The sequence below is a fragment of the Aphelocoma coerulescens genome, chromosome 5 (assembly GCF_041296385.1).
Source record: "Aphelocoma coerulescens isolate FSJ_1873_10779 chromosome 5, UR_Acoe_1.0, whole genome shotgun sequence".
Taxonomy (NCBI): domain Eukaryota; kingdom Metazoa; phylum Chordata; class Aves; order Passeriformes; family Corvidae; genus Aphelocoma; species Aphelocoma coerulescens.
In genome coordinates this window covers 12,596,545-12,620,189 of record NC_091019.1, presented here as the reverse complement: position 1 = coordinate 12,620,189, position 23,645 = coordinate 12,596,545, and the positions used below count along the sequence as shown (strand labels likewise).

The following is a 23,645-nucleotide window of genomic DNA, read 5'->3' as shown; positions in this document are numbered from 1 at the left end:
TCATAAATCACTTTAGATTGAGTGCTTTAAAAAGTTTGTCGCTACTCTGGAGTTTTAACTGAGCAATTAAATGTTACGATTGTGCTCCTTGTATAACCTTTAACACCACTAATATTCCACTGAAAGCAAAACAAATGAACATATGTGAAAACTCAGTCTAGGTGTTTGACTGCAAAATTGCTCAGTAAGCAGCAGTATAACTCTGAATTACTGCACACTGGTTCCTGAACTGCTTCTCAAATGTAGCCTTCAGGGACTGTGCTCATTGATGCATCTCTGTTTGCTTCCCTACTAAAATACAGGGTTTTTGGTGCTGTTGTCACAGAATAGTCTTACAGAAGGAGAAAATCATAGTTTCTCCCTTTTTTTGGCATTGTTCTTTCCCAGACAGGAATTGTAACTAATGTGGGAAAAATGTGCACCACCTGATCTGTTATGTCCTGGGTCAAACGAGAATAGATTTCCCTTCAGTGGTTTTTGCCATCGCTGCAGGTTTTAAACCTTCACACAGAAGGCTGAAGGATGCTGAGCCCTACCAAGCAATGCTGGGCAGCATCATTAAACCCTCATCAGCAACAGCATGAATTCAGTATGTCCCTGGGTAAACAGGAATGTGAAGTTGGGCCCAGACCCTTCACTGCACAGGCAGCAACTTCTGACCAATAACTCATGTAGTGCGGGATAGGGTTTGCACAAATTTCTGAGCAAAACAGCCATGGGCCAGATCTGGGCATCACTCCAGCTGATGTCAAGTTACTGGTCCCCAGTTACACAAATGTTTTGTGGGCAGACTTGATGCTGAGATTACCAAGGAAACCAGCAGGGGTTCAGGGACCTGTGTTGTGCCAGTATTTTATCATTCATGCCAGAATTTAAAGCATTTCAGTGGAGTCAAAATGGAGCCTGAGTCTCTCCTCATTGGAACTGCGGAGCACAATAAATAATGAATAAAATTTCTTGGTGCCAAGTTATGTCTCAAGCCTAGTGGCAAATGGTCAGAGTGGGCATCTGCATCCCCAGCAGATGGGGTAGAAATCCTTTGGGCTCCCCACATGGGAGCTCAGGGCCTGGGCATGGATGGGATCAGTACCAAAGCACGTGGGCTGTGTCCAGCTGTGAACTGTGTCTTCTATCTTGTAGCTGAATGCACAACCTGGTGGGTTACACTTTTTTTTTCCTTTCTCTTTTTTTTTTTTTTTATTTCCTTAATCAAGTCACTGCAATGATGACCTGTATTGTTAAGCCTCGGTGCTAAGAGCTTGGTATCTGGCTGGGAATGTGGTATCTTTAACAGCAGAGCTTACTGAAGATGCAAATAACTTCCTCCCCTTGGAAAAGTTTCTTTTTTTCCTTTTTTCTTTTTTTTTTTTTTTTAAGAAAAAATAGACATTAAAAATTTGATTTGCTTTTTGTTTTTCTTTTGTTTGTTGTTTTTTTTCCCCCCTATAAACCTGAACAATGTAGGTGTCTAGTCACATACAGGTCTTAGCAAGAAAGAAAGTTCGAGAAATTCAAGCCGCCATTAAGGTACGTTTGGCTTGCCCAGTTGTAGGGGGCTTTTCATCTCCATGGTTACAGGCTTTTCCTTTGTTTCCTCCCTTCCCCTACCCTGCAGGTGTCTAGTCACATTCAGGTTCTTGCCAGAAGGAAATCTCGTGATTTTCATTCCAAGCTGAAGGTATGCGCTTTTCTGCTTTTGGGCTTGTGGTTGCTATGCCTGTCCCTTCCTCCTCCCCGCGGTGATGGGCAAGCGCTGGGGCTGCTGTGCCTGTAACCTCCTTTTCCTGCATGTGAGAGCTGTCTGCGTCTCTTTGTGTTTAATCCCCGGGTTCTGCACTAGCATCCACATTAAAAACGTTGTTTTAACACTGTCCAAATGCCAAGTGAACTCCTCTTTGTAACAGCTCAGCACCTAAACCTGATTTTTAACCCCTTAGTCCGTTTTTTGTTTTACTTTTTAACAGCTGATTGCTAGGAGTGTATTTAAATACACAGAGGTTTTGCACAGTTGTGTAGATGCTTTTCATTTTTTTTTTTTTTTGCTTTTTCCAGAGGGGTAATTGGGCTAATTGTTTTCCATTCCCAAATGTTTTTTGTCTGTGCTTCTGAACTGCCATCAAGAATACTTAAACCAGATCATTTATTCCAAGTGCCAGAGAGCACAGCTTATCCAGATTGCGCTATGGTGTTTCTAGACTACAATCTAGTATCACCTCAAATTATGCCCTATTTACAAAATTCCCTGAAATTTAATTTTTTTTAAAGTAAATTATTGACATTTAATCTTTGGAGAGCCTCAGTCAGAGTCCTGTTCAGGGAATATTAAATATGTTTGCTTAATCTGACATGATGAATTCTATAGGACCCCGTTTTCTCTGCCTTCCATAAAATATATTCTAAGGCTAAAAAGAACCTCTTGGAAATGCTTAATAGGGGTTTCTTGGATTGCTTGTTTTTTCAAGTTTTCCAGCAGAGATCTTGAGATTTTTTGGGGGGTTTTTTCCACACTATTTAAAAGTGGAAGAGGGAGTTTTGCAGTTTTTGCTGTCCTTTTCTTTTTTTTTATTTTAGAAAAAGCGAAAAAACTTGTAAATCTTTTACTTCCCTCTCTCCTTTTTTTTTTTTTTTTTTTTTTTTTTTTTTTTTTTTTTAATGTGAGTGGATTTTTTTCTTCTTCTTCACCCAGATGAGAACAAATCATGTTTTTGTTCTAGCTGGAAAGCATAACGTTTCGGGAAGTGATTTCCCGGTCCTGAGCGGTGAGCACTGCGGATGCTTACCCCCATCCTTGAACTGCAGCGCAGGAATAACAGCCTGGCTTTGTAACAGGCCTCCCTGACAGAAGCACTGGGTTTTTCATGGGCAGCATGCTGGCAAGCTTGTCTGGCTGTTGGTGGCTGGCTTTTTAGCTGCACTGGCTGAGCAGTTGGGGTTCATAAAGAACGACTAAGAAAACTTAAAAGTACTGCTTTTTAACCGAGGGTGCAATAATACAGAGATATGTAGCATTTTAAGCTCAAATTGTCAAGCCTTGATGCCTAAAATTAAGTAGGTGGCCTTACTTTCAGAGGTGCTCAGCACCAGCAGCTCTTGGAGTTTTAGAGGGCTGCAAAAACCAGGAAGCCCACATAGGTACCAAATACAGGCCTAGGAGCCAAACACAATTATTGGACTTACTGTTCTAAAATATTTCCGTTTCTGAATGACCAAAATACCTTAAAATGTGAAGACACTTACAAAGCAAAAAACATTTTTAAGTACTGCACCTGCTGTCTGATTTTTATTGAAGCTTTCCAAAGAAGAAAGAGGTAGCCAAATCCTAAGAATATTTAATCTAGTCTAGATGACATTTGCAGTAAATAGAGATCTGGGATGAATTTTCGTTTTAAGGAGTCGCCTGAAGAAGGGAAGATCTGTTTGGACAACAAAAGATTTTGTAAGGGCTTCATACCTTGTTGCCCTTTCCCACCTGTCCATGGGCTGCAGCTCCCCCAGTGCTGAGTAGAAAGCGGAGCAGCTGCCGTTTCACTGCTAGGAACTGATGGCTTCAGGAAGATTCCCCAGCTCCAGGCCCTGACACTCCAGGGGTATTTGCTTCAGCTCTCTGTGACACCACGGTGGGAACAGAATGCACACAGGTGACAGAGGCTTGCTGGCCCCTGGCCTTGCTGACAAAAGCTACTTCAGCCCTCCCTCAGTGGGTCTTGCTGGCTGATGGGTCCCAGGCTGCTTGTCCTAGCCCTGCTCCTGAGTCCCCAGGCTGCCCGTGGAATTAGCTCCCTCAGGAGCCCTGACATAGCCCCCAGCGTAAAGAGGGTCCACGAAGGGTGAAGGAGCCAAGCTCTCCCCACCTCCCTCTTCTTTTCCTTGCCAGTATTGGTCTCAGGGAACCAGGAGCCATGGCATGACACACCTGCCCCCTTGCACTGGTCCCTTCTGGAGAAGGGGCAGCTTCCCACAGGCCTTTTCCTCCCCACATGGAAGAGATGAAACTTTGGTGTACGGAGCTGCTGTAAGAGAGCTGCCTTATGAAGAAGAGAGCTCTTGTTCCACTTGCCTGCTGCAATTACTCCCTGGAAGTGGTAGAAGCTGCTGGTTTTGAACCTGAGATGGAACTTTGCTTCTCCAAACATTTTGTTAGTGCTACTGCCTGTTTTTTTATTATTCCTGTATTGAGCCATCTGTATGGTCCACTGTCACACAGAATCACCCAGGATCATGGACTAGTTAGGACTGAAAGGGACCTCTGGAGATCTTTTAGTCCAACTCCCCTGTGCTAAAGCAGTTTGCGGAGGACTTCAAAAGCTGCCTGAGTAGGACATCACTGGTGCAAAAGGAAGACAAGGTGGATACATTCCAGCACCTCTGAGTGCTCATTGTTTCAGTGGGGACCAGTTTTGGCAGTAGCCTGAACTGCCTCATCAATATCCTCAGGAAGATGATGGGCTCTTGCTGTCTGCATTCCCTGGTGAAGGGGTGACCAAGGAGAAGATAGGATGCACAGTATTTTACATGAGTGACTTTTTACATGAGCACGTAGTGACAGGACAAGGGGGAATGGCTTCAAAGTGAAAGAGAATAGGTTTAAATTAGATACTAGGAAAAAAACCTACTGTGAGGATGTCAAGGCACTGGCACAGGTTGTCCAGAGAAGCTGTGGATGCCTCATCCCTGGCAGTGTTCAAGGCCAGGCTAGATGGTGCTCAGAGCAACCTGGTCTAGTGGGAGGTGACACTTCTTAAAAGTCCCACTTAGTAGTGGGGTTGGAACTAGATGATTTTTAAGGTCCTTTCCAACCCAAACCATTTAATGATTCTATGCTTCCTACCCAGGCCAACTCACCCTTTTAACAGGGAGCTGCCACTGGTAAAACCTGTGATTGGTGGCACCCATGGAAGCAATTACCACTTTAAAAAAATCCCATATGCATCTGGTGTCAATTTTCTTTTGAGATGTGTCTGATCTGATCTGTCCCGTTGGCCCCAGATCCTGGCCTCTTAGCTTGACAGAGGGTTGGTACAAATAACCCTGATTCCCCAAGTTAGATGTTGAGTTTATTTTTTACCAAGGGATATTACTGTCCTGCCTTGGTCTGAAATCTGCTCATGGAGAGGAGAGAACTTGGGCAAATCTCGTTGTGTTTATCTTCTGCGAAAATCCACATGGATGGAAGGATTTCAGAGCTATCTGTACCCATGGTGCTGGAAGCTTTCCTAAGAGGCTGAAATCTCACCTGCATGCCATAAAGTCTGCTTGGTCCAGCAAAGTTCCTTTTCTTCAATGAGAAGTACCTGCAGCCACTGTGGATGGATGGATGGATCCTTAGCCTGCAAGAAAGAGAAGTGTCACCCATAAATGCTATTGCTGCCTTTCAAGACCACCAGTAAAGAGTGTCCCTTCAGCCCTTCCAGGGATGTTGTACATTTTAATTCTCTTTACAGCAGGAAAATACTCCTATTTTAGAGATTTTAATCTTAATATACTGAAGTTATTAAAATCTTCCTGAAGTTAGAGAAATTTAATCTCATGAAAACGGGAAGAGAGGCTGAGACAAAGTTGTCCTTGGAGACAGATCTGAAAGGCGGCTCCTCTTCATGGCATTTCCTCTCATGCAGAAGCTGGAGGAGGCAAAGCAGAATTTTTGCCCTCCAGTGTTGTGTTTCTGTGTCAAATACACCAGTCCATAGTGTCAGGTCACAGCATTTTCCACCTTTGCACTGACAGGGAGCCAAAGTCACCTCTATCCATTCAGGACAAAAGATGGATTGGAAGCTGTACATAAACAGAGAGTAAAGGTGTTCACAGCAGGATGTACATCTATCTTAGGCTTTCATATCAGATTTTTTTTCATAGTGCAAGATTAATTAGACAGAGACAAAACCCCCCACATTAAAATGCCTACAGTTCACATGTATTACATGTTTTTAAATCCATTATTCTACATTCCGCATTTAGGGATAAAAAGAAAATATTGTTGTCAATTATAAAATGCTAAAGATAGCTCTATACTTTTTTAAATGAACAATGATAAAAGCCTTGAAAAATTCCCTTTGATGTGAATGGAGTCTTCAGCATTTTGAAATACAATAAGATGGATTAATTGCTACTCATTAGGCAGCAAGTTGGGACAGCTTTGAATGCGCATTCTCTTCTTGGCATTAGCTATTGCCTGGCTGAAATAGCCAGCTTTTGTATTTACTCCTGTCTTCTCTAATAATAAGCAAATTGGAGATCAGGGCTAGAAACACTGAAGTGCTCTCTATCTTTTGTCCAGAACAATTGTATATTGTCATGATTTGTTTATCTTTTTTGAGCTACAGCTAATTATTGTAAAGGTTATTTGAATCAATACGAGATCTGAGCAGAAATAACATCTGCAAAATTGCTTATTAGGAAGCTATTTTATGCTAGTGTTACTGTAACATCCATTTTGTGAGCAAATTGTTGTTTCTTATGTTTTGGTTTTTTTTCTTACATGAAAAGTTTTGCATTTTAAATACTGGTACAGGTTTTAGAGCTTCTTGAATTAATACTGTTCTGTTGTGCTTACTTTTCCACATACTGTCTTAGAATTTTTTTCTCCCAAAGTCATAGATAACATGGTATTCAAAGCCCCATTTATCATTCTAGGATAAGAGTTTTTATTTTTTGCTTAAGAACTTGTTTGAACTGATTGATTGAATTATTCTTCTGTTTATGTTGGATTAAAAGAAAGTCAGGCACAAATCCTTTTGTGCTTGTCATGTAGAACTCTTGTTTCATGCGGGGCTTTTATAGATATTAAGATTTATAATTGGATGATACTGGGGAATTATTATTATCTAATTTAACTATGTATTTTGCATTCCAAAACTAATTGTGAAAAGCAAACCTCAAGGGCCTGATTCATTAAAAGTTGTAGTCTCCTTGCATAAGATGCTTAGAGCTTATATCTTCCAAAAACAAAGTGTGTGCAACTGCAGCCAGCAGCAGTCGGCTAAAACATGAGGCACATCTTGATCTCCTCTACAGAGATGATATTTTAGGGATTTAGTGGAGCTAGACCAGTTTTCCACTGACTGTACTCTAAATCCACCTTGGTAACATTCATTACTAGTTAGGTACCACAGACTTTTATAAGTGGAGGGGAAGGCAGGAGTCTGAGTGCAGCCTGTTGCTTACTACAGTGTCATTCCTGGGCAGCAGCAATCCCATCTGAGCTCATGAACTAAGTAGGGTCAAACCAGGTCAGGGCCAGATGGGACCTATCCAAGGAATACCTTAGGCTCCAGCAGGACTTGATGATTCAGTAGGAGATACTGTCCCCCAAGCCTCTGCTGAACCTCAGCACGGGACTGCAGCACGCTGAGCCAAACTTTTATTTTACTGCATCAGTGTAAACCACATTGACCTGAAAGAAATTGTTCCAGCTTTACAAAGCAGCACAAGTGAGAGCAAAACCAAACCCTTTCTCTCTTGGACAAGATAGGAAATCAAAATCTTAACTATTTGCAGTCATTAAAAATCCCACAACGTTCCTGTTTTAGAGTAGGGGTGTTAACCCATTTGTCCTGGCCAAATTCCAACCTGGGTAATTACTGTAATCTGCCTGTTTAAATTACCCCTGCCGTTTTAATTGGATATATTACTTCTCTTGCTGCCTAAACTGTGATGTAATACCATTGTGTGTTATTAATCAGTTACCAAGTTCCATCCCAGCAGTGGCTGCCATGCAGTGATAGGTAGAGAGACTCATTCCCTCCTGGTTACGAGTGCTCTCTGTTACAGCCTCAAAAACCCCGATATATACTTGTTTTAAAGTGGCAGACAAGCTAATATTGCAATCTAAATAAACAGCTTTAAAATGTGGTTATCCCATTTGTTTTTGAAGACCATGAAGTCTGCTTGATTATACAAGCACAGGCAACCACCTTGCAACTCTCAAAAAGTACCTGGAGCTGAAGTTGCTCTTTTACCAATGGAACTCAGGACTTCTTAAGTATCTATATTTGAATTTGATTTCTGTCATGTTTGAATGTAAAGTTACTTTGAGAAAAGCTGAATCTTCCCACTGTGCAAGGATTCCTAAGCCTAGAAAAGGTGAAACTTCCCATTGATGTGTGTTGGCCTGAGTGTGTTGATGTCCCAGATCAGATTTGTCACCAGTAGGAAACTCTGCGGGGGTTGTTGAAACTCCTCAAAAATAGCCCTATTGAAGGATTGCCTTTCTGAGCTGTCATTCTAAAGGTTTTTTACTTTCTCTGCATCCTCCTGAAAACATAATCAGTCAAAGAGGATGAGATGAATGGCCCCACAAAACACAGACCATTCTAGGATGAAAAGCAGCAACTGGCAAGAAGGAAGGCACATCCCATTTCATGTCACAAAAGAAAAGATGTTTTCTCCCTCCAAAAATCCCTGTCACTGTTCTTAAAATTCAGGTTCATCAGATTCATTGTAATGGTGACTAAGAGCTCCACAGAAGATCTTGAAGGAAGTGTAAATCTTCAAAAATTTTTCCTAGTTCATCTGTTAGGGTGGGATTTGTTGCTGTGTTGGGTGTCCAGGCTCCTATTCTAGTCCTTGGATGGCAATAATATTACAGAAAGTAATGCACTTCAGTTTGTTTCAGTGCCTCATCAGGCAGAAATAAATACATCTTCTCCTGGAGCTGCACTAACACTAGCAGGGAGTTAGCCAGAGACTTCAGAGGGATAAAGCAAGGCATGATGAGCAATTTCATGGACACATAACCTACCTCGGGCTCACACAACTCCCAGGAATGGACTTTAATAGCCCTAAAAAAGCTTTTACTTTTAAATTCTTCTTTAGTTTGAATCCATCTAATAGTGGATCCAGAGGAGTCTGGGAACTTGGCAGGGGCACAGGCACTGGCTGCATCTTCATGTGGTGGCAGGCAGGAGGCAGTGGAGGAGAGGTGCCTGCAGAGCTCCAGCACATCTGGAGAATAACAAGGTGGCCACAAAAGCAGCACTCACACAGTTTCGGAGGTTACTAGGACCCAGAGGCACATGTCTCTTGAATAATTTATTTTACACACAGGATACAGATCCCCTGAATGTTGGTTTTTGTTAGGATTCAGCAGGCAATGTGTGAGACTCTCATGGTTTGGCATTTCCAAGCCATTTCCGCTTACAAAAAGAGGCTGAAACAGAGAAATCTGGTAGGGCTGGGTCTCCATATTGCTTAAGGACATCTCACTTTCATCTTTTCATGATGGAGGGTCCTTCTTGCTGTGCAAGAGTGTAGAGGGGTCTGGAGATCTGCATGAATGTCAGGATACTGCCACTTCTTAGCACGCAGCTAAACATCTTTTTAGCCCAGTGATCTTCAGACATCCAAAAGCAGCCAGTAAAGCATGCCATGCACAAACCTCCTGTGCACACCCTCCCACCCTGGGGCAGGCAGGGCTGAGAGCCAGGGCTGAGCTCCAGCTCTTAACCAGAGAATTGGTTGTGGTTATATCAGAAAGCTACAAGTTTTGAGAAAGGACCAAGTCTGTCCCCGTGCTGATGGATGTGTCCCCCTCAGCACAGGTGAGCCCAGGGTGTTAGAGCTGCTCAGGCAGCCGAGCAGAGGGCTGTCCTTTGGGCTCACATCCTGCAGGGTGCAGAGGCAGTGATGCTGGAGCTGCTCCTGCCCTGCTCCACCTGCTGCTCTCTGGGCTGTGTCCCACAGGGACTCCCTTGCACAGCTCAGGGAAACACAGCAACAATCCCTCATTCAGTATCCACAGCATTCGCACAGGGAGCTGGGGTTGTTTCTCCCCAGGGTTTTGTTGGTATTTTTTTATCCTTTTTGTTCCCCTTTTAATGAATCAGTCCCTGGGTGGAAATAATGCATTTGTTTAAAGCTGATATTTAATGCTGAGCAAACTGCTCTTCCTTTGTCTCTTATTATTTTGTTCATATTTTGCTGAGAGTCTGCTATTCTACACAAGCATTTTAATAAACTGTTTGTTGTTGTATCCAGGTAACAAGCATGGTAAGTATTTTGACTAAACCAAGTATTATGTACCTTAGCTGTGCTTGGCAGAATTTTTTGGCTAGCTTTTCCTGTACTTTCAGCCTGTGCTGTTTCTAAAGGAGCTATTCAAAGGAAGGAACTGCTCACCTATAGTACTACTACATACAAGCTTTAGAGGGAGCATATATGTGCAAAGTCATATATCATACATAAGAGCATGCATCTCTTGCCAGCATGCTTGCTACTATGCTTGTAAAATAAAACCAGAAAAAAAACCCCAAAAACATCCTTGTCTAATACTGCTTGTGTTCCTTCATTCTAAGTGACATACCTAAATATTGGTACTTATTAATACAGTACTTCTGGATGAGGAACCCTGCTTTACCAGTGTGTAACAGCCTGTTGTTTACTCATTTTCCCTGACCTAGGACATCCCCCTGGTTAACTCTGTTGCATTAAGAGGCTGTCCCTTTCTGTCCTGTGACCATACCTGACTGGCAGTGGCTGGGACTCCAAGCGCTGCTCTAATACAAGTAACCAATAACAACCCACCTTTTCCTAAACTTGTTCCTGTGTGCTCGAAAAAAGCAGGAATTTTATGGCTGATAGCTTTCTTTGGGAACACCGTAAACCAGTAAAATGCCACAATTGAAAATTTAAAATGTTATTTCCATGTTTGTGACCTAACTTTCAAAATGTTTGTCTTAAAGCTGAATCCAAAATTACTCTAAGCCCGTAAGCATGAAGAAAACTGTCCCTGTTTGCGAGTCAGCCGCAGTTCTGTGTTCTCATTTTACACTGCAATACAAAAGGCAAACTTCTCTTAGATGGAAATGATAGAGCTTGAATCTCAGTGCTCCCTGTCCTGCAGGCAGAGCTGAGCCTCAGCAGCATGCCCTGCTTAGTCCAGCCTGATTTGAAATCGGCAGAATTTGCCCAGATAAACAAGTGGCCAGTAGTTTGTTCTCCCAGAGCTTCCTGCGTGTTGGCAGAGCAGACTGTGAGAATTCAGGTCTACCATACATGTCTGAGAGGAGGTTTTGCCTTGAGGTAGTTAGAGTGTTAGCCTCCGTGCTGTATTTTTTTTTTTTCCTGCATGGTTTGCTATTTTTGCATTTTCTGTGTGGCTTTTTAAGTTTTTAGTTATGTGCTTGTATCTGCAGTTATTTAACATCATTTGTTGTGCCAAATGTTTTAAGACTCCGTGTAATTGTCATATTAAAGGATCAGACAGCAAAGGACAAAGCACTCCAGCACATGGCAGCAATGTCATCAGCTCAGATAGTCTCAGCTACTGCTATTCACAACAAGCTGGGCCTGCCAGGAATTCCCCGTCCTACATTTCCTGGGGCACCTGGGGTAAGTCATTAGCTGAGTCCCAAAAAAACCCCTGTATTCTCTAGCAATGTTCAGTAGAAAACTAAGACAGAATGAATGGATTAATGCTTTGACTTGAGTTTGCAAAAGGAATCATGCTTGTTCAAAAATGCCCAAAGTCTTTCAACAAAGAGAACAACTGTGGGCCTGTTTGTTTGTTTTTCCTCTTTCAGTTTTGGCCGGGCATGATTCAAACGGGGCAGCCTGGATCCTCGCAAGAGTAAGTCTGAAAATTCAAATATGTTTCTATATGCAGTGTGAGGGTGGCTTGTGCACTCTGTGATATGAGGGAAGCAAGAAATTGCAGATTTTCCCAAAAAGGAGGTAAAGATAGTTTTAGGGAAAGAAAGAGTCTTTGCAGTGATGTGAACTCACATTCCAAAAGTTACAAGGGATCCCAAACCTCAAAACTAAGGCTGAATACTGGATGGACACCCTCCTTTGTGACCCTGTAGTTCAGTGTCCTCTGGGTTTCCTGGGAGTCCCAGCAGTGCCCATCCCTGGCTGCTGTGACTCTAGCAGCAGGTCAGGTTTCCTGCTGTGTGACCGAGCGCCACTGAGATCCCAGCTTCAGGATGCTGGGTGTGATTCTCATCCCCTCAGTTCCCTCTGTGCTGTCTATCTGTCAAATATGCTCTGCAAGGAAGAGATATGTTTGTGGGTAAAGGTCATTAGCCACCTATTTTCCTATACTGTGTGAGTCTAATGGAATTTCCTGTGGATGGCACGGTGTATGATTTCTGTGTACCTCTTTATTCCAGCGTAAAGCCATTCGTTCAGCAGGCCTATCCTATACAGCCATCAGTCACAGCTCCCATTTCAGGTAATTCTTCATTTATCCTCACCCTTAAAAAGACTTGAATTTTGTACTGAATGTGATGTGCTAACTTCTGACATGGGCAGAGCCACAGCTCCAGGTCTCATGTTCCCTCCAGCCAAAGGAAACACCAATCCCAGTGTCCTATTATCTCATTATATCTTGGGGAAAATCATTGGGTTTGGGGTTTTTTTAGGTAGGAAGCACTAATACATGTGCAAGGAGTTGTGATGTGTGATTTCCAGTCAGCATTCCATAATGTAGGGATTACTGTAAAAAGTGAGTAATAGGATGAATGTTTCTTTTATAATAGCTATGTAACAAGAATACAGCTTAATTTGTTTTAAACTGAGCCTAAAACCCCTTCCAAAATCGTATATGTTTAGCCTTAAGTATAAAACTTCTCTGTATCAGGTTGTTTATAACTCATCCCCTCTTGAAGGTCCTGCTTTGCCTGCTGCCACTTTGATAAGTACCTAATGTTTATTCTGAATTCCATTGCTCAAATTGATCAAGCCCTTCCCATGGCTACTTCCCTGCTCCTTTTCCCAGGATCCTTCCATGCATAATTTCAGGAATTATTTCTTTGCAGGTGATTTCTCATGTTACGTCTCCCTTGCCAAATGACCCCAATGCTGATGACTCTGTTTGTGCTGCAAGTTTTTGACTCTTACCCAGTTCTTTATGATTTTCTAACTTGCTGCTATTTAATGCTTCAAACTAAAGCTATTTTTCTGCACTCATGAGAATGCCTTTTTCTTGACATTGCTAATTTATACCATTATTTTCTAGGACAGGTATTTTCTGTTGTCTCCTTTTATTCTTCCACGTTTTCTCTCAGAACAGGAATTTTAGTATTTCTAAATTGGTCAAAACTTGTGCATGAGTTTTTGCTTCATTAGAATTCCTGTTCACGTCTAGCCAGTGACATTTGTAATTCCCTGTTTTGTACAAGCCTCACACCTTCCTTGCCTAAATTTGAGGGTTTGGGGTCAGGTACCACATTCACTATATGGGATATGGACACACACTACCTGTGACCTCTCCCTGCTTCTCAGCCTAGTTCAGGATAATCTTTGTTCTCTCACCTTTGGTGCCTCTCCCCTGCCTTCCTTGTGCCTGTGTCTCTCCCAAGATGAGTTTTGCCTTTGAGCTGCTGCCTTTTCCTCTTCCTTTACAGTTTTCTTTCCTTCTCATCTAATTTTCTACAATGAGAACCAGGAGATAGCATTTATTCCTTCTCTTGAGGTGAATTAGAGAGGGTGGTTAACATCCCTTCTCTATCTAGATCATATCATTCTCTCTTTATTATCAATTTAAAACCTTTTTTTTCTTTTTAGGGTATGATTCAGCTCTCTACAGTAATTATTTAATATTAGCTGTAGCATAATGATGCCTAAAAGCTCCAAAAGTAGTCAAGACCCAATGTGCAAATACGTAGTAAGAGACAGTCCCTGCCTTGGAAACCTTGTACTCTAAATAGGAGAGGGGAATTGAGAGTGGCAGAAGAAATAGGCAAAAAGAGGGGTGATTTACTTGTAACATGTGGCACATTAGGAGCCAGAAATGGAGGCCAGTTCTCGTGACTCCCAAGGCAGTAATGTCTCCTGTGAATCTGGATGCCAGTTTCCAAGGAAGGGTCAGCTGTAGGTCTAGGTGAAGTCTCTATCAATCTCTATAATCTAGTATATAATTTAAACAAAAATTCTACAGTGAGTTACAACCCCAAGGAAACAAAATAGTAGATCTTTTCTTTCCACCATTATTAGATTGCTGGGTTGGGACCTCTTTTTCTACGTATTAGTCTGAGCTTTTCCAATTTTAACTCATCCTGAATTAATTAGTTGCTAAAATTAATATAAATATCCAAGGGCTACATGCATAATTCCCAATTATATTTAATTGAGAAAATATAAACCGAGGAAGTGTCAGCTTCTTCATGAAACTGTTTCCTTTATTTCAGGCTTTGAGCCCACATCAGCCCCAGCTCCCTCAGTCCCTGCGTGGCAGGGCCGATCTATTGGTACGACCAAGCTCAGGCTGGTGGAGTTTTCAGCTTTCCTTGAGCAGCAGAGGGATCCTGAATCAGTAAGTATTTATTGCCCTTGTGTCCACTGATCCTCAGCTTTGCACCTTTACTGCTGATCTTCAGCTTTGCACCTTTGCTCCCCACCCTCTGGGCATGCCTTCCAGGGTTGAGTCTGGTGGAATACACCGGGTGTCTCTGTGTTCACTGCTGCTCTGTGCAATATTCCTTTCACCCTAGGACTGTATTTTCCTTTCTTGCCCTCTTTTCCCCCATTTGCAGCGGCAAGAGGCCTCTGTGAAAGCAGGCGGGGTTTGTTCTGGCGCCTGTCTCACTGCTGACCTAGTTTAGCAGGTGTACCAAATTGCATTGTGTTCTTGGCAAGAATTCCGTGCTTGAACTCTAAGTTAAAGCCTAATCTATTTCCTAACCAAAACAAAATTAAGGACATGCACAGAAAGTGTGCATATTGCATATTGGATTTTTTTTTTTTAATGAAATTTTTAATTTTCTTTTGATTTTTAGTCTGCATACTATACCTGCAAGGGTAATTTCTGAAGCTGGCTGTAAATGTTTCATTTACTCCAGTAAGCCTTGAACCTTGACATTAGTCACCATATATTTACGAAGAACATTTGTCAGTAGCCTAGCACTGATTCTACTGCATCACAAATAAATTGAAAGAACTTCTTTCACCTTCAACCTGAGAATTTGTTCTGAGAAAATTTCTGAAAAGCAAATACTGTCCTGAATGGGTGATATGGACAGGCCATTCTTGTTCAGATTCCTGGTAAAATACAGTAGCTTGGAGAAGAGAGAAGCTATCATTTTCTTTTTATAATCCAGCACTGGAAACCATAGCATTTATGGGCTCTGGCCAGGGGTGTTATCCAAGGAGTGTTTACCCTGCACAATGGGGATTGGAGACATAGCCCAGAAACCTTACAACAGAGGAATGCTCCTGGCAGAGACACGTCCCCGGGAAAATACACCATATCTCACCTACTCATACACCAGCCACATGGAGGTGTGTTGGTTTGCTAAATGTCACACTTTGCCAGGTTGAATTAGCTTTGAGGTGCAGGAAATGTTTGGCAGCAGGTATGGCTCTCTCAGCACTTACCTGACTGTTGGGCATTCATGGTTTCCCTGGAATCCCTTTGCCTTCCCATGATCTCATGGCAGTCCTGGCTCTGGTGGGCTTCACCTTAGTGTCCTCCAGACCACTCTGGAGCACCTCCTCCACCCCAAGCCCCGAGTTCCTCCAGGCAGCAGTTTGTATTTCTGCTGCCAAAGCACAGCATCCAGGTTTTCCCATCAGTCACCCTTATCCATGCGCAGATTTCCCAGCCCTCGGCTTGCTGACCCCGTGTAAGGTGTCCTGCTGATTTATGGGCTCTGCCATCTCCAGCCTGCTCCAGGCCAGGATGTGTGTGTGTTCCTCCAGGTTACTGGGAAAACAGGATGTGGCCACATGACACTCAGCCTTGCTGTCTGTGTGTGAATGAAATCGCATTTCAGTGCAGTCTGATTGGATGGTTTGCCACTGTGCCACATAAGGATCCCTTTTCCATAGGTTTTTATGACATAAATCTATATACAAAACCCATGGGCTAATATGGTGTAGTGCCTCTGTATCTGTGGGGTTTTATGTAGAAGGCAGCAAACAGGGGCTGAGCAACTGAGGAGCTTTGGCATTGCAGGGGGAGAGTGGAGGTCTGAACAGAAGCATGGTTACCCAGGATGGCCCCACAAGTACTGCAAAGCCTTCTTTGGAGTAAACTAATATTATTTGGAATTCCTGAGGGTGCAGAGGCCCACTGGATCTTGTCCCAGCTTGCAAGAAGACTGCTGAGAAACCCACCCACCTTTTAAACACATTTGTGCAGGAAGTTTACAGGACAAGCAAGAGCATCAAACTACCCAGACTTGTTTTTAAAAAAGCAGTTACCTGTGTGCTGTAACATTGCAAAACTGAGACTCTAGGAAAAGTCAATTGCCAATTGAGTTCATTCTTGCATCCACACTGCAAATGCAGTGGGGCAGTGCTCTGCGTGGGGACAGCCTGCACCATCCAGGCAGGTGCCATGGGGAGCCAAAGGATGAGCCCCCCTGGCAGTGTGTCGGCATCACTGCCTGGAAAAGGGGAGTCAGGAGAAGAGGAAGTGTTGCTTAGATCCAGTTAAGTAAATTTGATTATTTGGATCTTACACAAGGGCATTGGAAAAAAGCCCCAAGGCAGTGTGACCAGTTCCCTAGGCAAGGGGAGAAGGATGTGTGCTGGAGAGGCACTGGTGTGCAGGGACAGCTCTGTGCCTCCTGCCAGCCCTCCCTGTCTCCAATGCACAGACCTCTCCAACAAGCACTAAGAGCTCTCCTTGGAGGTGAGAGCGAACCCCAACCTCATGCAGTGCCATTGCAGACAATGTGAATTCTGTCTGCACTTTTGCACACCTTTCTTTGTGTGGGTGAGATGTTTTATTGCAGGTAAGGTTTGCACAGCACAGAAAGGATGGGGTTTGATTACTTTTCAAATAAAATCATCAAGGCAGGTGATGTGTGTGTTTGCACAATGTGCACATGAAGTCGTGTGGGCACGTGCTGTGATTGCAGCATCTCCTTTGTGCCTTTGCTGACCTCGGAAATGAATGTATTTATGTGCTGCTACAGGAGAGATGCGTAGGAGTTCTCATGTATCTTCTGAAAAGGGGCAGTTCTATATTCATTACATTGCTTTCTTTTCACAGAAAATGACATAAAATATTATCTTGATCAAATGTCCTTCCAACATTTTATTAAAAAAACGTGACCCTTCCTCCGTCTCTCCCCCAACACAAAATCAGGCCAGAAAGCCTCATGGTAGTGGGGGCAAATAGATCAATTCCACCTTAAAATGTAACCTGGAAGTTGAGTGAAAAAGGTGTATTTGGCATGGCATCTGGGGACAGGACTTGATCCTGGCAGAATCCAAGCCCCTTGCAGTCCATATTCCTGTACAGAAATTAGAAATTGAGGTTTGTCAGCCTCAGTGACTCCCAGCTCCTGCAGTGGGGCTGTGCAGGGGCACAAAGGTCCACCCACAGGGAATTCCTTGTAGGGGTGGGGCCTTCAGCATTTCTGTGGCTCTTCCAATGGCCATTGGTGTTTAAAAGTACAAAAGCTGCTCAGTTCCAGGCAGATTTTTTTAGTTTAGAGTGGCCATTCTGGAGAGTTAGAAATCTGCTCCGTAGAGTCCTCTCATTTGTGGATGGCCGTTGATCTTTTTCCTCGTCTAGACACAAAATTGTTCCATTTACAAAAGAGAAGAATATAGAAAGGAAACAATATGCACCCCTCACTGTAAATCTGCATGGCAGAAGATAGTCTGTGGAAGACAAGATGGCACAGTTGCAGAACATTGGAGTACTGACTCTGCAGCTGAGGATGGGCAAAATTGCTCCTCCTTTTACATGAAAATCAATTCAGTTTACAAATGTCAAGCTGCATTTTCCTTTTGTGGCATTTTGTGCTTAAGTACAATTCCTAAGTGGTGCATAGAAGTTTCCCTCGCAGGTCCAAGCAGCAGCATTTCAGTTACCTTTGATTATTGCCTGCCCTATATAACTTTATTCTCAGCAGATGAAGCAGTTCATGTGCCCATCTGTTGCTTCCAAGACAGGTTTTCCTTAATGGGGGCTTTCCATTTTTATTGTAGTGGTTCTGTGGAAGTTCACGACAAATGCTTAAACCAAGTAATCCCATGTTCCCTAACAAATGTAAACTGAGCATGCAAGCTGATTACAAAGGATCTAAGCAATTGACTACTACACAAGTAGATAGGAAATTCAAAGACTATAACTGAAATGAGAATAATTCAAATTCATACTTTTTTTTTCAAGCTTGATTTTCAATCAGAGAAAAAAACCCTATCACCACCCAACAAAAAAAGCCCTTTCTTCTCTTCCTTTTTGAGGTTTCTTGTTCTTGCTGTCACATTTATTTAAATTGTGAGCACTTCAGACAGCTTTACATTTAAAATATCTATATAGGGCTATAAAGAATATGGGTGATGGACATTTTCAGTATAAGTCCACCCATCCAAACTGTCAGATTGTGTTAGGTCCAAATTTCAAAATGTATTTTAAAAAGTGGTGAAGAAATAAAACATTCTTTATGTTTTAATTCAGGTTTTATCGTTGTTGTAAAAGGACTTTGTGAGCCCGGGGAGAATTGTGCCTGAGAACCAGAAAGGGAAAGCAATTGCTCAAGGGCCATAAAAACAGCCTGCCATCATTAGCCAAATGCAGTAAAATTCACCAAAGTTAATCAAACCACCTAAGTGATGAAAAATAAATGAGATCTTTTCAAAAGAAGCCCTCCATCCTCAAACAATATCCATTGTTGCAAGGATTGTTTATTCTTTCTGTACTCCCTGTAAACAGTATAAAAAGCAGTTCAGCATTTCTCTCACAAGGAAGTCTTGGTTTAGTGTCTTTGTGATGTGAAAGGACAAGAAAGCAAACTCACATTAGGATGAATGTCTCGGAGCCACAGACTCAGGATTTGAGGTCGTTTTAATCTGGAATCAGAAAAAGTTTTGCTAAACACAAGGCTCATTTATTTTGCTGTGCTGGAGAGCTGTATGTTGGCCCTGGGGTGCAAATGTCATATGCTGTGAAATGTTCATTTTCGAGTGTCCATAGTTAGAAGTGCCAAGAAAGCACTTTAAAGAGGTCCAGGATTGGCACAGGCTCCAGTCGTGAAACTGTGGCATGGCAGCAGACTTCTCATCCAGCAGGGTTCCTGGGGGACCCCATGGAGACATGATGGAAACCCCAGGCCAGCTTCCCCAGCCCGGTTGTGCCAGGACATGGACTTCCCAGGGAGGGTCCTGCGGCCAGAACGTGGTTAGGTGTGTTGGGAGACCAGCACCATTTATCCCCCAAAGTCAGCCCACAGGTGGAAAGCTGCTGGGGCCTGGCTGTGCTCTCACTGCTGCCTTCATGCAGCTCTCTTCCTTTTCTCAAATCCCACTGCTGCTGGGGAGATTTCCCAGCAAAATGGAAAGTGCAGGGACACGTGGGGTCGGCTGTGGTTGTGGTGGGCTGCGGCTGTGAATTCCCCACTCTGCCTGCCCCAAGCACCCAGCCTGGCTCACCCCAAGGGCTTTGCACCTGCCTGTGCCTCTGCCCCACATCTCCCCAACTCATCCAACAGCTTCCCCCACCCCTACACCCACCCCAAAAACGGCTTGGCCCGGCTACAGAGCCAGGCTCTCAGAAGTTGGGAAATATCCCCCCGCGTCTGCTCTGCAGAGAGCAGATAATGACATGCTCACGTGTTTATTTGTTCCTCTGCCGCATTCAGTGGAGATGTAGATGGCCCTTCTTTGATAAGCAACTATTCAGTAGTTTGTTTTCTTCTGCTGTTGAAATGCGTGGCCCCGTGCCCTGCTCACTGTGCACTGTCTAACCTCCCTTCCAAATGGAATTAATAATTCCCTCCATTTGCATCTCACAGATGTACTAGTGCAGTCGCTTTAGATGAAGGAGCATTATTACTCACAATTGACAAACCAAGAAGTTCAGGTGCAAAAGAATGAATGGGCCACTGATTTTGAGGGTCCCCTTTGATTTGGCATGAGCCTGATTTTGCAGAATACTTAATGTTATTGAGAGCTTCCTACAGTCAGGCATAATTTTCCCATCTGAACACTCAGCACTTGTGGAACTGGGACCGAAGGGTCTTAAATCAGACAGGCCAGAACTGAAGGATGCATCTTCACTGTGCACAAAAGGTGATGGAAATATTGTGTAAGCACCTTGCCCAACCAGCAAGTCCCAGTTTCATGCTGGGACTGCTGTGGCACTAGCTGGGAGGTGCTGGTCAACATTAAGGGGTCAGGGAACTGCCCTCCCTCATCACCTACCTCTACATTTCTGCAACCATAAAGTTGCCCAAAATCCCCTTTTACTTTGCATTTCTGATTCAATCCCTGCTCAGATCCAGGCAAGAGTCTGAACATGTGGAGGTCCATGAAAGACCAGGTTGCCCATGCAGCTGTATCGTAGCATGCAGCACAGAAAGTTCAATTAACATTTCACAGGAAAGTGTTAAAAACCTTAACAACAGGAGTTGGTACAGACTCCAGTTATAGCACTAAAATGTCATGTTTATAACTCCCAATCTGCTTCAGTGGAGGACAACAGCAGCAGGAATTAAATATTCAGTTACTAGTGTTTTGGTAGAAATAAGAAAACTTGTTGGCAGACCAAGTGATTTTCTTACATCAGCAGGAAATTAAAGAGTTTCAGATTTACGAGATACAGCGAGGCAGCAGGGCTGAGGCTGGGCAGGGTGCAGTTAGAGCTGCACACAGACTGCTGATACACCAGTGCCTGGGTCCCAGTCAGCCCATCCCACCTGGCTCCTGCTCCCCCCAGAACCTCAATCACTGGTCAGGCAGGTGACTCCCAGCTGTGTCAGTGGGGTTTGGGCAGGTTAAATCACAGCTGGGTGCAGCAGGAGGATGCAGCACTCTTGCACTCAGGGTGCTGTGCCCGTGAGCAAGATCATTCCCACAGAAACAGCTGCTCCCTCTCAGGCCACCTGCCTTCCACCTTGCTCAGCATCTACATCACCCTGTGCATGGGGAGCCATTCACCCCCCCACGTGCTGGTCTGTATGGTTGTGTCAGAATATAAGTGCAAAATTGGTGAGGAGCTGCTACAAATATATGTACTGGCTGATAAAGCAGATGTAGGTGGTTTGTCTTTGTTCTGCACCAGCTTGTATGCCCTGCCATTGGCAATTTGTCTTGGTTCTTTTAGATTCCTAAGTGGATTATAATTTTTCTCGTGGTACTATTTGACAACAGTCATATTTCATGGCTTTACTGCATTCTTTGGATAGTTAGAATTTTTTTAAGGGAAGGAGCTCAGCTTTAAGAGGCAGCCATCTCCAGGGCATGTCGTGTAATGCAGACACAGAAGACAGAGCTGAAAATGTTCCTCCTATTTTTGTGTACTTGTGTACTTAAAAAATACAGGATTTGACTTGTGGTGGTTTATGGCATCTAAAGCACATTATTGCCCTGATGCCAGATGCAAATCCTTTAAATGCTGTAGCGTGAGTAAATTCCTCAGCAACTAATGTACTTCAATGATTCTGGAATACTCAGTCTAAATCAGCAGTGAATTCTCAATATAATGAGGATGTTTTTAAGCTTTTCAGACACTAATGGGCTCAAAAATATAGGCATGAAACTTTGCTCCTTTGCCTTTATCTATGCATCAGTAGCTGTCGTGGAGCGTGTTTGTCTAAAAACGATAGGGATCATTTCAGTATCCATTTACCCTGCTCCAATATTGCATTATCATTTGTTAGTTTGCAGAAATATGCCATGTCTAATTAGCTTAGTAATGATTGTACTTAGCATAGGAATTGCAGCAACATAAGGAGAAAATAATCACACATTGCAATATCAAAATAAACATTTCTGTCCTAAGAATGTTGTCAGGTGATGTCATACCATCTGTCCTACTGTACCCGCTCAGAAATTTTGCTGCAGCAGCATCTGGTGCCTTGGCGAGCTCTGCAGACAACTGTGGCAGCTTTGCAGCTGCCTCCAACTTTGCTTTTGTATTTAAAGAGTAGTAAGACTTCACGCTCCGTGTCCCTATAAATGTGTTTGCTGTTACTGAAGTTTGGATACTGAGCAATTTGTATATTTGCCTGACTTGCAGAATAAGGTACAGTGTGTGAATTGTCTTGGGAGTTTGCAGTGGCCAAACTGTAAAATACAGCTCTCCCTTCCCCCTTCCCTCCACCTCCAGCCATCTTTGGACTGGGAGAGAGACACCCTTTTGGGGAGAAGGAGAATTTACAGGAGAATCTGAGCCCTCAGTTCTGTTTCCATAAAAACGTGGTTACTTGTACAACCTGGAACAACTCCAGCAGACAAGACTGAGAGGAAACAATCCCCACATTTCTTTTGCTTGGGCAAATGCCTTAATAAGATGTTATGCTTTCCTTTCTCCTTCCAGAAAATTTAGAAAGAAATACAACCCTGCAAAGAAACAGGCTGTATCACATTTTTGGCCTCATACCCAGATGCGTGTTCTCTGGTTCTAAATTCGGATTTCACTGTGCTAGATGATTTTTTAATAGATTTCAATTTCATTTACTAAGTGGAGAAATCTAGCCAGTCCATTTCCTTTTCCCCAGAGTTTTGGACATCTGCTAGGGAAGACTCTGCTCACACTGAAAGAAGGCTCTGAGTGCTTGCCCAATTCATTTAGATTTGTCACTTCAATTTGTTCATTCAGCAGGTACATTGTAAACAAAATAGCTTAAATGAGGTTTGCTTTGGGGTTTTAAATATTTTATTTGTGCCTAGCTTTTGGGAATTGCCCCTTATATACAGCATCTGTTCAATGTGACAGGGTTTTCTAGTGTTCATTGACTGCATATCAGCTTTCCCTTAACTGAGTTAGGGAAATGTTTTGTGATCTGCATGGTGAAAGCCCCCAGTGTTTAATCCTGACTCTCTGGAGCTCCTTCACTCTGCTCTCATGACCCCAGGAGGTGCTGATTGACTGGTGGAGGGTCTTTGGTGTTCATCCTTCCACTTTCATTTCGGGTGCTGAAAGGTTCTCTTGGAGGAATGGCAGCCCCTAAAAGATCACACTGGACTCCTTTGGAGTGGACTCCACCAGGCCAAGGATTTCACCCAGGCAGGAAAGCCGAGGTGATTCCTGTGATTATAATGAGGTGTGATGGGATGCAGTTAAGAAATAGGAAATTGAAGCTGAATGTGTTTTGGCTGGGATGGTCATCTACAGAGCTGGCTCCCAAGGGAAGGGGGAAAAGTTGGGCTCTTTAATATTACATGGGTCAAAATACAGGAGGACATGCAGTGAGGGCAATGTCTATAGGAACAACAACACCGAGTAACTGGCCTTCTTGCTACTGTCATCCTGCAGTTAAAAGGAAATCCCTTCCATCTCTTTTTGAGATGTGCTACAGGTAGAGGTTTGGGGCTTTTTGATAGACAAACAGGCGGTGTGCATGAGTGGGTTCTGTGGCACGAGCAGAAATTCAGGCTCTGAGGACGCTGGCCATTAAAAGGCACTGTCTAAAGGAGCAGAAATAGGCTTTCCTCCTGAGCACATTCATCTTTTTATGCTCAGTGAAGGGCTCTTTATCACCGTGCTGCCACTGGATCTTGCAATGTAAATAACCCCCTTGCAGAGGCCCATGCTTTGGGGTTTGCAGTGGGGACACAGGTTTTTTTGATGTTGACCCTTGTTCACAAGGGTCTGCGACACAATCAGTGAAGTTGTTCATGGAAACCATATTGCAGAAAATCCCAGTGCCAGGAGCGATGTGCGAGTCATTTAATCCATCAAAGCGCAGCCCCCTGCCGTAACAACCCTCTATTCTTCTCCTACAGCACTGATTTTCCTGTTTCTTCCTTGC

The 23,645-nt window shown here is 43.3% G+C and overlaps 1 protein-coding gene across 5 annotated transcripts in view; it reads left to right on the top strand.

The window, feature by feature from the left end:
- Nucleotides 1-23,645, top strand: part of TEAD1 (TEA domain transcription factor 1) — a 153,526-nt gene that overhangs the window by 111,396 nt on the left and 18,485 nt on the right. For 2 of the 5 annotated variants that reach the window (XM_069016596.1, XM_069016594.1), the window contains 5 exons: nt 1,616-1,678; nt 11,191-11,325; nt 11,517-11,563; nt 12,105-12,166; nt 14,124-14,248. In XM_069016596.1, coding sequence (XP_068872697.1) covers nt 1,616-1,678; nt 11,191-11,325; nt 11,517-11,563; nt 12,105-12,166; nt 14,124-14,248 — 432 coding nt within the window. Of the gene's footprint in view, nt 1-1,464; nt 1,528-1,615; nt 1,679-9,972; nt 9,985-11,190; nt 11,326-11,516; nt 11,564-12,104; nt 12,167-14,123; nt 14,249-23,645 lie in introns of all 5 variants that reach the window. The other 3 variants (XM_069016595.1, XM_069016592.1, XM_069016593.1) reach the window with 3 other exon arrangements.